Source organism: Alternaria hordeiaustralica (genome assembly GCF_023758085.1).
Source record: "Alternaria hordeiaustralica strain BMP 2776 chromosome Unknown scaffold_15, whole genome shotgun sequence".
NCBI lineage: Eukaryota > Fungi > Ascomycota > Dothideomycetes > Pleosporales > Pleosporaceae > Alternaria > Alternaria hordeiaustralica.
In genome coordinates this window covers 245,917-259,177 of record NW_026056787.1, presented here as the reverse complement: position 1 = coordinate 259,177, position 13,261 = coordinate 245,917, and the positions used below count along the sequence as shown (strand labels likewise).

The 13,261-nt window shown below is 53.1% G+C and overlaps 5 protein-coding genes across 5 annotated transcripts; 1 reads left to right on the top strand and 4 right to left on the bottom strand.

The window, feature by feature from the left end:
* Window positions 1-123: 123 nt before the first annotated feature.
* On the bottom strand, window positions 124-2,055 carry J4E84_007143 (uncharacterized protein; the record flags this gene model as incomplete). The annotated part of the gene is made up of 2 exons (XM_049389729.1): window positions 124-1,365; window positions 1,417-2,055. 2 exons carry the CDS (start codon window positions 2,053-2,055, stop codon window positions 124-126), a joined length of 1,881 nt encoding a protein of 626 aa, XP_049242473.1.
* A 761-nt stretch (window positions 2,056-2,816) lies between these two features.
* On the bottom strand, window positions 2,817-4,100 carry J4E84_007142 (uncharacterized protein; the record flags this gene model as incomplete). The annotated part of the gene is made up of 1 exon (XM_049389728.1): window positions 2,817-4,100. One exon carries the CDS (start codon window positions 4,098-4,100, stop codon window positions 2,817-2,819), a length of 1,284 nt encoding a protein of 427 aa, XP_049242472.1.
* A 447-nt stretch (window positions 4,101-4,547) lies between these two features.
* J4E84_007141 (uncharacterized protein) lies at window positions 4,548-5,339 on the bottom strand (the record flags this gene model as incomplete). Its single annotated transcript, XM_049389727.1, has 2 exons — window positions 4,548-5,043; window positions 5,095-5,339. 2 exons carry the CDS (start codon window positions 5,337-5,339, stop codon window positions 4,548-4,550), a joined length of 741 nt encoding a protein of 246 aa, XP_049242471.1.
* Window positions 5,340-5,952: 613 nt separating this feature from the next.
* J4E84_007140 (uncharacterized protein) lies at window positions 5,953-7,012 on the bottom strand (the record flags this gene model as incomplete). Its single annotated transcript, XM_049389726.1, has 2 exons — window positions 5,953-6,048; window positions 6,098-7,012. 2 exons carry the CDS (start codon window positions 7,010-7,012, stop codon window positions 5,953-5,955), a joined length of 1,011 nt encoding a protein of 336 aa, XP_049242470.1.
* A 1,040-nt stretch (window positions 7,013-8,052) lies between these two features.
* Window positions 8,053-11,621, top strand: J4E84_007139 (uncharacterized protein; the record flags this gene model as incomplete). The annotated part of the gene is made up of 2 exons (XM_049389725.1): window positions 8,053-8,060; window positions 8,222-11,621. The coding sequence occupies 2 exons, from the start codon at window positions 8,053-8,055 to the stop codon at window positions 11,619-11,621; spliced, it is 3,408 nt and encodes a 1,135-aa protein (XP_049242469.1).
* Window positions 11,622-13,261: the final 1,640 nt, after the last annotated feature.

Genomic DNA, 13,261 nt, shown 5'->3' with positions numbered 1-13,261 from the left:
CTGTCATAGTAATATCAAGTAGTGTGGTATTGATATACTGTGATAGCCAAGGCTGGAACGTTGTGGCTACACGCATGACGGCTTGCATTAGTGGGCATGCACCCTCAGCTACCCACGTTGTATCTACAAAACCGACAAGTTTGCCTGACTAACGAACCATGTACCATTGTTGGTATCAATAGTCAAGTTCGTCTGCATTGTCTTTCCGCCCTTCAAACTTCCACTCTCTACCATACCACCAGCAACAGGTCTCTGCAGCCTATTCTCACCGCTCTTGACCGTAAAGTTGGCAATGGGAATCTCCCAGCCGTTGCGCGTAACAACAGTCGGCAGGCCGAAGAAGTTAGCGGTCATCTCGTCGTGGGTGAAGTGCAGCTCAAAGTAGCCACGGTAGTAAAGGTCCTGCCACTGGAGCTCAGCGTTGGAGGACTGGATGATGGAGGAGTAGTTGTTGGCGGTCGCGAGCGTGATGTTCGCGCCGTAGGGGCAGGGGGATGTGACTGCTGAGCCGGCGAACTCGACACCGATGCTGCCGGCGCCGGTGCTGGAGTCGTATTCCTTCTCATCGAGCCAGATGAGGTCGCTGACCCAGGATGCATGGCTGTCACCTGCGAGGAAGATGTTGTTGTTGATGTTGTTGCTGTACAAGTGGTTAAGCGTGCGGTTCTTGTTCGATTGGTAACCATCCCATGCATCGTAGTTCAGCGGGTTGTCTTCTCCGTAGGCAGCGGATTGGTTGACGCGCGAGAAGACGATTTGAGATCCGACGATACGCCATGTTGTGCCACGCTCGGAAGACTCGGAAAGACTGCGGTAGAACCAGTTCTCTTGACGGGAGCCCATCAGAGAGCGGCCGGCATCGTTGGAGATGTCGTGGACGTAGTCTGTGTTCCAGTAGAGATCGGTGATGGAGCGATCGTATTGACGGGTGTCGAGCATCATCAAGTCGACAAGCTTTCCGATGGAGAAAGAACGCCAGATCCTGAGGTTGTCATCCATGTCGACTTGACGAATGGGCATCCACTCGAAGTAAGCGCGAACAGCATTCATCTTGCGCTGGTCGACTGAGACACCACCGTCGCGGAGGAAAGAGTCTTCAGTGTTATTGAGCTCAGACATGCCGTCACGGTAGGTGTTGTCAGCAACCTCGTGATCGTCCCAAACAGGAATCCATGGGAACTGCTCATGACTAGCAACGAGATCAAGGTCGGTACGGTAAGTCGCGAGCCTCTTTCGGTAGTCGTAAAGAGTAAAGATCTCACGATCTGGTTGAGGAATGCGGCCAAGCGAGTTGCCCCAGCCGTAATCTCCATTCTTGTATTCGTAGATGTAGTCACCGAGATGAACGACGTAATCAACAGAGTCCTAGTTCGACGATTAGCTCAGTAGAAGATATGACCAGTCTTCAGCACGCACCTTGCGAACGGTATTTCCGTAGGCGTTGAAGAAACCAAATGGGTAGTTTGCACAGCTGTACACAGCGATGCTGACATCGGTGATATCGTCGTCCGCATTTGGCGTGGTCTTTGTACGTCCGAGAGGACTCTTGTTCTCCGAACCGCACACGTTGAACTGGTAGTAGTAATTCGTGTACGGCTTCAAGTTCCTGGCCTCGACCTTGACGGTAAAATCTACATCAGAGCTCGTGAACACCTTACCGGAGTCGACGACTGTGGAGCAGTTCTTGTTGTCGTAGACCTTGTATTCTACGCATACCGGCGCCTTGGAAACTTGGACGTACTTCTCGTTGTCGTGGTCGAAAAGAGGTGCGTAGCCGGTGACCGTGACATTGGACTGCGAGTTGTCGCTTTGAGGAGCGACGCGGGTCCAGAGGATGACGCTGTTGGGGTATGGGTCGCCTGAAGCGACACCATGGGTGAAGTTCAAGCTGGAGGCAGCATAGGTGCTTGCTGGATCGTTCCTCTTGACAACCTTGTGGATTGAGACACCCAGGGCAGGGTGGTGCTCCGAAGGCGAGCGGTAGTTGATGTTCTTCGACCAGCTAGCGCTGGCGATAGATGCCAATGGCAGCAACGCAAGGTATTGAAGCTTCATATTGACAAACGGCTGCTGGAGGACGCCGATCGAACTTGCCAGCCCAAAGCTACCGGCTCCCCGGGCCTTTTTGTAGCTTTCGAGAAGATTGAGCCATTTTTAAGCTTCAGGACTCTAGGCAAGCTACGCCTGGACTTTTCTGCATCTCTGCTGCGTCATGCCTGCAGGAACAGACGTTCACGGAATGCAACCCTTCAATCACAGCTCGTGGAGCCAGCATGCTGCCATGTCGGTAGCGTTGACACGGGATGGTGGGATTAACGGTAGCGGGGCGAACATCGCAAGTAGGAAAGTTGAAGATGCAACCTAGTAGTTAGTCGTCATCAGCAGAAATACAGCTTATCTGATTTGCTACGTTCCCGGGCTATCGTTGAGATGCAGTACGGCGCGACGCACATGTATGGGTGCTCTGCGGCTATTGGTCACTATGAGCCGAAGCGGGTAGCTTGCACTAGAAAAAGGAAGATTCAGCAATACTTCGCTGGGTCGACTTGGATGAATGAAGCAGGTGCATCAGTAGATCGGAATCGATAAAAATGGTGTCTACCGAGGTAGTGTCTCGATAAGTGATGGCTAGGACGCGGAACATTCAAGCGGTGTCGAAGGTCGGAGCAGAAAGCTCCGCGAGGTTTCCTTTCGGAGCAGGCAGTGAGCATGCTCCGAAACGATACCCGCGCCTTCCTCTATCATTCCTATGCCCGTGCAGATAAGACCAACACCAGCAAGAAGAGCATGCGTCTTTTGGCTGTCATTGTCAATTACTACACAAACAGTTTATAAACGCAATACCCCACATACACAACCACCCTAACAACCCCCCTCCCCCACCTCGGCACCTGCTCCTCCGCCTGCCAAAGCACCCACGACTCAATACTCGTCCGCGGCGCCCCAGGCGTAAACAACATCGCATTCTTCGCGCCCTCGGTACGCCGCTGCGCAGCATGCGCATGCCTAAACAACGCCTTCTCATACCCCTCTACATACCGTCCCAGCGCCTCCACCCCATTAACACCTAAGCCGGCAGAGCTAGATGAACTGTACGCAACAATCTGCTCCGTGAGAATCATGGCATCGTAAAACGCCGTGTTAACGCCAATACCCGCAAACGGCGTCATGACGTGCGCTGCGTCGCCTAGGAGCGTGATGCCGGGTCTGTGTGGCCAGGTGAAGCCTACGGGGACTTGGTATAGGTTTCTCCATACGAGTCCTGTTGTCGCTTTGTCGACAGCGTTGAGGAGCTGCGGTGCCCAGTCGTGCAACTCCTTTCTCAGTACTGATTTCGCTGCTTCGATGTCGTTCTGGGCGTCGAAACCGCACGTTTGGGAAAAGTCCTCTGGGTGCTGGCCGTAGTAGGCGACGTAGATGGAGGAGTCGGAGAGTTGTTGTATGGAGAGGGATTTTCCGTCCGAGTAGGCGAAGACGCTGCCTCTGTTGACGAGATCGTATAGGTCTGGTGCGGCGGTTGAGGCGGAGGGTATGTACATTGTCCAGCCGCCTAGGCCGGCGTAGTACGGCTTCTCTGATGTCAAGAGATTGCGTGTCTTGCTGAAAGCGCCGTCGCAACCTACGATCAAGTCGAAGCCGTCTAGCACCTCGCCGTTCGCAAAACACAGACTTAGTCCTGAACTGCTTTCTTCGACGCGCGAGAGCTTGTAGCCCCAGCGAACGGTGTCATGGGGTAAACTCTCCATGAGCATTCTCCTCAGATCTGCACGATCGATTTCTGGTGCGTCTCCTGGGCTCAGCTTCCCGTCTGCTGTCTTGCGTCCACCTCTTCTCAACCATGTCGTGAGGTTTTTATCGGTGACAAGCAGACTCTCGCCGTCGTAGCGAGCATACTTTTGGAACTCGTCCCATAGGCCTGCTAGTTTTATTGCAGCGAGACCTGTGTTGGCGCGCAAGTCCAAGGTGCCGCCTTGCGAACGGTAATTGATGGAAGCTTCTGCTTCGAAGATGGTGGTGCTGCAGTCGCATTGGGTGAGTAATAGGCGTGCGAGCATGCAGCCGCCGGGGCCTGCGCCGATGATTGCGATTTTGGGTGCCATGTTTTTGTATTCCTTCATGTAAATCGCTGGAGTATTGCAGGAAGAGGTTGATGATCAGCGCTGGTATGGTTCTTTCATCTCCACCTGCAGCTTGGCTGAGGAGCTTCTTAAGGCTTGTTGAAGCTTACCTGTAAGGCCTCCAGTGACGCTGTCGCATTGCGCACCGGGTTAGGTTAGACGATGTCAACGGTGGCTGCCTCGTGTAACGTGGAGCAGGAACGTCGGTTCTCAGAAGCGAGACAAGGAAGAGCGGCCCGCGATACCATCCTTCTTGTCCAGCCACAAGTGCAGATATCGCAGGAGAATGAAATGCAATGAGCCAAAGAAATGTCTTGAACACTGTAGAATGCGCAGGAGAAGTATGTGCAGATTGAGACGTAAGTATATACAAGAAGTGTGGCTGACGTGCATCTACACAGCATCAATCCGACCAAGAGCAAAAGCTATCTAGCTCATGCTCAAGCTGTACTCAGTGACAGTGAGCTTCGCCTTGCTACCCGAGAAAGGCTCAGTGCCAGCTCCAACACTTGTCAAGATCTGGCTGCTGGGCATACCATGCTTGCCAGTAACCTCCTTGACAAACTCCATCAAATCGCCATTGAAGCTGTTAATCTGCTTCTCGGCAACAAAGCTAAACACATTCATCTGGCCGTTCTTGCCGTTGTACAACTTCCAGCTGTTGCCAGCCAGAGTGACGGTAGCAATGGGGCTGCCAGTGGCGGAAATTGGACCAGCGCCTCCGAGAGCACCGACCCAGATCATGATTTCGTACTCGGGGTCACCGCCAGCTTTGGAGGAGGTGAAGAGGTCGTAGGAGACGTTTGCGATGAGGTCGTCGCCGGCGTAGGACCATTTCCAAACTGAGGGGAGGGATTTGATGGATGAGAGGGCCTTCTGGGTAATCTTTGTTACGACGTTGGCGTAGGACTTGACGTGTCCGGGGCTGGAGGAGATGTTAGTATGAGTTTGGTGTCAAAGAGAAAGAAGTACATACCCGCCAGCCCAGGACCATGAAGTGTGCCACTTGAGGGTCCTGCCACTGAGACCATCAACGCCGGTGCATTGGGAACCGCCGGGTGTGGCGTCGGCTTGGCCCCAGAGGTTGTTGTAAACGGTGTAGTCACCAGTCACGGCGCTGTCCCACTGGCCACAGTAGTCTGCACGCTTCTGGATGGTAGCGGTAGGTACCGCGAGGGCGAGAGATGCCGTGCTGGCGATGAGGAGTGCGCTGAACTTCATATTGACAGTTGCTAGTAGTAGAAAGAAGCGTAGTAGTTTATTTGTTATCTGGACTGTGTATTGTAGACTTGAGAAGATGTGGATCGGCTTTAAGTACAACGTCAGACATCGTACGAGCTAAGAAATAGAAAGAGGAGAACGTGCTCACGGAGTATCTGTGTTCGTAGTCGACCCCGTTGTTTCGAAGGAATGAACATGTCAAGCAAGCTATTCCCGAACAAGACGCTACTCCTGTCAAGGGTGTCCCATGGTCAGGCCGTAGACTTGTCGATCATCCGAGAAAGGTGGGAGGGCAACTTGGCACATTGGTGGATTTGCCTGGTAGTTTAGTATTGATGGAGCTGACGGAAGAACCTCAGAAGCTGATCAGCAGCTAGTTGTCGAAAGACGATGTTCTTCGTGATGTGCATCGATTTTGCGATGCGTCGGGAATGCTCCGCGCGCGTGGACCCCTGTCCGTCAAGTCAAGCTTCCCCACAAGTCATTCCGTGCGCCTGAAACATTTCGCCGATGCTTGATGAGGGCAATATAAACGCCGGTGGGACTAAGGAGTAGGGCTACGGTAATTTTCCGACGTTATGCGGGTCTGGACGTGACCTCAGCTTCATGTCTTCTAATCATTTCGGACGAACGATTCTTCGATTACGAGCGACTTGAGAAATTCCGCGTCGGCTTCATTGCCGGTATCGCAGAAGGACTTCATCGTCGGCTGGAATTGTAAGCGACGAACAAATACGTATGGCTCGAAAGCGACTCACGGTGCCCATATCACCCTTCTTGTCGACATTCCAAGTATTACCCGATTGACGAATCTCGTGCTGGATGTAGAAGGGCTCCGGTTCTGATGTTTTCCAGAAGCCCGTTAGCTTCCTACTAACTTTCCTCACTGTCTCTCCTACTGCAGGCGTAACGGGTGCATCCAGCCAGGGCTGAACATTCTCCCACTTCTTGTCTGGCAAGTCCCATCTACCACCATCGGATGCCTGCATGAGGACATCCACACTGAGCTCTTCGACGTGAGGGAAGTACTGGAGGATCCGGCTAATGGCGACTGAGGCAGCATTGGGCTTCGCTGCCTCACCAGGGTTGACGCGAGCATTCCCGCGTTTATCGACAAACACCTGTGGACCACCATTCCACCAGTCGTATCCGGGCCAGATAGCAAGCCTAAGCTTCCTAGTTCTACCAATAATTGGAAGTAGTGCGAGGAAGCGAGGCGACATCTCTTCGCGCGTGGGGACGTAGTAACCGTGAGCCCCGCGTAGCTGGCGCTGGACCTCCACTGTAATACGCAGAGCGTCATCGTCGCAGGCACGCTCTGCTGCTTCGGCAAATTCGGTTCCGAGCCTCTCAGCCACGACATTACTTAAGGGCTGCTCCTCCGAGTCTGGCGTTGTTGGGGTGACCTTTGACAGCAGAAGACGGTGTTCTAGACACTCTTCTCGTAGCTGCCGACACGTTGCTAGGATGTTTGGAGGTGGACGGGAAGGGAGATAGATACGTGTATCGATATAGGTATCCATGGGTATTTGACGCGATCTGTACAAATGCTGGGTGTCCTTTATCGAAGTCGATGTATAGACGTACTGCGGTAGGATCAGGTAGCCAAGGATCTCGTCGCGCAACTCGCGCGGCAGGGCGAGAAGTGGTGAATCGTTATTGGAAGATGCCATGGTTTCAACAGATTGCGAATTGGCGCTGGGCATTGGTAGTTGAGAACGTGAAGGTCGTATGTCTCGCTGGGCAGGCGGTTTATGCTGCAGCCTTGCGGAGCGGATTTCCGCGCTCCGCACGTGGTCTGTGAGGGTGGCGATGGCACGCCTGATTAGAGCAAAGTCCAGTTCCTTTTCTTTCTTACTACTAATTGTCTAATCTTCTCAGGCACAGATTCTCCCAATGGATAATTGGCATTTGACAGATAGATGCCAGGGCGTGCGGATCTATCGACGCCCACGGAGGCACAGGGCAGGAGCAGAAGACAGGGTTATTCACAGTGAACAGCACGGCGCGATGCTGAAAAGAGCTGTAAGCAGTAAAGATGCTATAGCATTAGTAGCACTGAGAGAGGATCTTGCTGCCAGGGGTAATGTCGGCCGTGGCGCAAATGCGGAGACCTGGGGATGGTTCGCAGAGCGGGATGACATCGTGCATGGGCTCGGCGGGGCGCGTTTGCGGCTCCAGCACAAACAACTTCTTGGGCTTGGGCTTGTGAATGAAGCATGCAACACCACCGCATACCACCGTGCCGAACCTCACTCTCATCGCGACATGCATACTGATCTCTTTGTGTCATCTCACTAATAGACACTCAGGTACAGAAATATCCGCCGGTTCCCAGTAGCCTGCCGTCGCGGCTCAATGGGCGCAGTGCTGTATTACCGCTATACCGCGTGCCCTTCGGAAGCTATCTGGAGTCCCGAGACGTTGTAGATCGGCCAAGGAGCGGTCTCGCTCAGTCACGAGATCATGGCGAACAACGAAGGAAGGCGCAGTATCGCCCAAAGGCTGACGCCATGGTGGGCATTGCGCTCGAACGAAGCCGCGCCCCAGGATACGGAAGGTGAGAGTAGCGGAACCCAAACAAACGCTCCTGCCCAGGTACGGCAAACCTCATACGCACCTTCCGCCGTTACGGCACGCCGCACGTGCATGCCGACAGCAACATCTGCTTTTGGCAGGCATGAGGCCATTATTACCCCTTCGCTCCTGCCATATGCTGACGTGCAACAGCCCGCGACCCTCTTTGCTAGCCCGACGCCCTCCCCACGTCCCGAAGCCGCGAACAACCCGCCCAACATATATCAGCCTCTCATTCATCAATATTTCGCAAACCCAGGAGCGACATCTCACCGAGGCTCCTCGTCACGCGGCCGCCCATACAGATACCGCCTCGACCCACGTGGACGGCGAAGGCATCCTCCTTTCGCTCACTCACTGTACAACCCGACCCCTCAAGCACCAGAAGGTGAAGGCGAAGGCGAAGGCTCAATGTCAGAAGATCCGTACGACCACGAGCTTGCGATTGCCTTGCACTTGGACCTGTTGGAAGACGCCGAGAGGTTTGGAGAAGAGGATTTGGGCGATTCGGGCATATACGATCACAGTGAAAGTGATTCCGGTGCCCACTCCCGGCGCGTTCACTTCACCGACGGCGACTGGGACGACGACGCAGACCGAATTCCAGTTGGTGCACCAGCGCCCTTTGGAGGCCCCTCGTCACCCGTCAACAATCTCCACCGTCCCTTCAACTACTCACATCACCACACCATGCCCGGCCCTTCGAAGCGCTCGCGCGATAGCTATGAGGGCCCGGAAGGAAAGGCCATCGCACACGTCCTGAACTTCAGGGGTGCCATCAGTGCCATGCTATACAACAGCATCAGCCCCAACCCTCAAGCGAACGATATCTGGCCCGAATGCCGCAGTTCCACAAAACTACCCGCCAAATACTACCTGCTCGACAAGAGCAAACTGCTCGCATCTGATCAGGATCCAAAGCATCCCCCCTCTAAGAAAAGCGGAAAGAAGGCAGTAAAGACTGCAAGGAATGAGGCGTCGCATGACGCTCTTCCTAGTCCTTCGGTTGGGCGCCCGGAATGGAAGCTGCCGGTTGAGCTTGTAGAGATGATTGCGGAACACCTCAACCGCGACGACATAAAATCCCTACGTCTTGTAAGCCGCGAGATGAACAAATCGGTCTCGCAGGTCATCTTCCGGACAGTGGTTGTTCCCTTCAATACCGAGATCTACGGCATGCTAGCACAAGAGCACAAGCCTGACTTCAAGGGCAAAAAGCGCGCACGAATCGAGCAACCCAGCTACTTATGGAAGAACGCAAACGGCGATGAAGTGTACAACGGCCATGGCCTCGACGTCTTCCGCGGCTTCGGTACACACATTAGGAAGTTTGGCATGAGCTTTGAAGTCAACGAAGAATCGCTTTCCATGCCGCCCGTCAAGTCACTGACGGAGAAAAAGACAAGCTTTTGGGGTAACTACGACTGGCCACATGAAGAGTATCGTCGCTTCGATACTGTCGCTGGACTCGAAAATGCCGCTGATGAAACACCGCGGATGAAAACAGCATTTTCCGAGCTCAAAAGTGTCAGGGAACTGGCGCTTTCCATTGATAGCGGTTTAGGATGGCTGAACGGACCGGACAGATCTATTCGAGCACGTGTCTTGCAAAAGCCATCTCGCGTCTTTGGCACTGCCAAAGCCATCCCAGATCGTAGAGCCCAGGCCCAACAGGAACTTTGGAATCACATTGAATCATGCCACCAGAACGCTGGTAGCGATGTTAGACTGGCCACACTATACAGGATGGATGGTCAACTTCCTCTTGCCGAGCTGAAGGATGCCAACAATCTTGCAGATGAGCAACCACAGATGCCCTACTTGGATCCTCAGCTTCTCCATGCTGCTACTCCTTATGAACCCGGCGATCTCCCTGTTCCTAATAGCTTCGAAGACCCGTATGTTCTGGAGCGCTTTGTGTCAACCCCACCACCTTCAGGTACAGGTATTCTGTTCTCATCGAGTAAAATGCCATCGGAAGGAGCGCACCTTGTGAACCCTGTCATACCCGCCAAGCTCACCAAAGCGCAGAAAGAATGGCTATTGGAGACTGAGTGGGCCCAACGAGCGTTCATGTCTTCGTACATGCTCTCTATCATCGACAACCCGACCACGTTCGAACACGTCCATACGCTGAACATTTCCGGGCTCTCCGATCGTTACCTTCCAATGCTAAATCGTTCGGATTTCTGGGACGCACTACCAGAACTCCACAACGTTACTATCATGGTGATCCCATGCTGGCGAACTGTGCAAAAGGACGAGGCCGGCTTCGTTGACGCGCCAAAGATTAGCCCCACGCAAAGCCATGGTATACTATTCGACCTACTCCGCCATCATGTTGCTGGTCGAGCGAACATCCGTCATCTGAAAGTTGGTTTTGTCACTGGAGGCGAACATGCTGAGGGACTATACGCGAGGAACAAACTGCTTTTCCCTGCTCCCGTAATGGATATACGAGGTCGTTCAGAGAATCCTCCTTCTATCCACCCTACGGTGCTGGTCGCGACTGATGCAGCTCTTATGAAGGCAGGTTTGCTTCAGTTCCCTCATGTAGAACAACTCGTGCTTAACAACTGCTGGATTACGCCACCAGCTTTGCGCGAATTCGTCAAGATGCACGATCAGTACAAGCTGCAGACTTTGGTATTGGAGTCGGTGTCACTTACGGGCGTGCTGCGTCCTAACGCCAACCCACACCCCCAACCAGCGGTATTTCACAATATAATGCCGCCTCATCTTCCGGTAGGTGCACTATTTGGCGCTGTCGGTGCCCAAGGTCCGCAATTAGTGCCAAATCAGCAGCAGTTCCTTCAGGCTTATATCCAGACGCTTCAAACGCAACTTCAACACCTACAGGCCCACGCTGGAGGTTTTCAAAACAACAATATAGCGGCCTTATATAACCAACTGCAACAGCAGATCGGACAGGTGCCCAACAACCCAGGACAACAGCCACAAAATCAAGCTCAACCTCAAGGTCAAGGACAAACACCAGCTCAAGTTCAACCTCAAGGCCAACCCCAAGCTCCTGTGCAGCCACAGGCGCAGCCGAACCAGCAGGTTCAGGCAATCGCTCAACAGCATATCAATTTCGCCACTGTGGCCCAGCTCGCTCAACAGGTCCATCAATTGCAAACGCAGTTAATTCTAGGGCAGCAGCCTCAACCTCTTCCTGCGTTAGCAAACAATCCAGCTCCAGGTGACGCACAGTCTGTACTCAAGGCACAGCCCCGCGAAGGCTCTTGGATGGATATCATTGATCAAATATCACCCGGCACCAACCTCTACGACTTCGGATCTGAGCATTCCAAGGCCGACGGCGAGCGCACTACCTCACTGCGAACAATCGAGTTTGTTTCATGCGGTTATGCTAAGCTGTCCAGCTCATCCTTTGATCAATCTGATGTCGATCCTCTTGGCATGGCTGCTCACTGGCGCAACCAGATGCTTAGCAAGCGTATTGTCGCTCTTGCGCCTGCTATGCTGAGCGCCAAGTGGAGCCACCTGGGTGACATTGTGCAAGATATCGATCCTTCTGAGCTGGCTGCACTGGATGCGGCCTGGGACTTGAGAACCGGCTGGGAAGACGCTGAAGCAGCTCGCGCCGCTGAGTTTGATGGCATGCTTGCTGGTGGTACAGGGCGTTTTACAGGCACCATACGGCATTCGGATAGGGTGGCTGACGAGGCTTCTGCGAGTTAGTGGAATGCTTTTGAACGCTCTGATCTCATTGCGTGTATGCTGACATGTCACCTAGATATTTCTGGACTTTCGTCCCGGTTCCAGCGGCTTGGTATTTGATGGGAGTACTGATGAAGCTGTAAGATACTACCGGCGGGGTGTTTGTCTGGTGTTCAGGATCTACTGTCAGTGGATAGGGCCACTTGCTCAAACGTGTTTACTAGTGATATGAGACTTGCACAGCAACTGTCAGCCATGCGACAAGAGGTTGCCTTGGTTAGACAGGGCTCTGTGTACAGCGGCTTCAGTTGACCATGTACAGTAAAGGGTATACACGTAAAATACCAAAATTAGTTCATGATCGACCGCTCTCTGTGTGTGCACTAGCAAGCGGGGTTGGAATAGCTTCACGTTTCTCTCGGCACTGAAGTGAATTGCGTGTTGCGCTAAAAAGAAATGTAGGCCTTTGTACGCTTTGGTGAAAGGGGTCAAAGAAATCTACATTAACGCTCTGCCATGTATTCCCAAGTCTATCACGCAACTGAAACACTATAGTGGCTCTTCCCTTTTCTCCAACCCGTAAGGTCACAATTACACCTTGCCTGACATACCCTCAATACATCAACAACCATGTCATTCCAAATCCATATCATCGCGGACATCAAACCCACACAAACTCTACCGGATCCACGTCCCACCACCGAGTCCTGGGAGCAATACATGGCACGTTTAGGCCTTCCGTCCAACGCCAAACCATTGGACTTCCCAGATGAAGCAGCGAGATACGATACTAGTGTGACTGTTGCAGAGGATTATGCAGCGCATTTGAAGGCTCAGAGGGAGATGTTGAGGGAGAGGGCGGCGAGGGCTAGGGACAGGGCGGAGAAGGAGAGGAAGGAGGGGGAGGAAATGGAAAGGCTGGAGGCCGAGGCGGAAGAAGCGAGGGTGCGGAGGTATGAGGAGGAGGAGGAGGAGGAAGAGGAAGAAAAAGTTGATGCGGAAGGGGCCAGCAAAGGCAGTGGTACTATTGTCGCGGATGAGAAGGGTAGCAAGGTGTCGAAGCGGCGGAATGTCTTTGGTAGGCTGAACTCGTATCTTGGACGAAGGGTATTTGGGAAATGTAGGAAGGAAACATGAGCATCTAAGTCATCAGATGAGACATTCGAGATATGTCGCAGGATCGATGAACAGTCTCTTGTACGCAACATGTCTTATCATTTGGTCTATGTGCCGAACACATACTAAAGAGTCACTTCCTTTGTGAAGTAAGACAACATTGACGCTCTGAACTTACATGGAATATATATTTATCATGTCTACTCCACCATCACAGCAACCCCATCATCACCACATATCCCCCACCGCCACCCTTCCTTCCCCTTACCAAAACTCCAACACACCAACTCCACCATGTCATCCACCTCCCTATCCTCCTTCCCCCTAGCCTTATTCACCACAGACCTCATCTCGCACCTCGCCACTCTCACCAACAGCGCCCTCGACGGCATCGTCGCCACGTTATTCACCTACTACACACACCGCGCCGACACAGAAGTACAAGACCTCAACAGAACCATCTCTTCACTTCAGGCCGACAAAATAGACCTCCGCCACCAACTTCTACAACACCAAATCCAAACCGTGCAAACCATCTCTGAGCT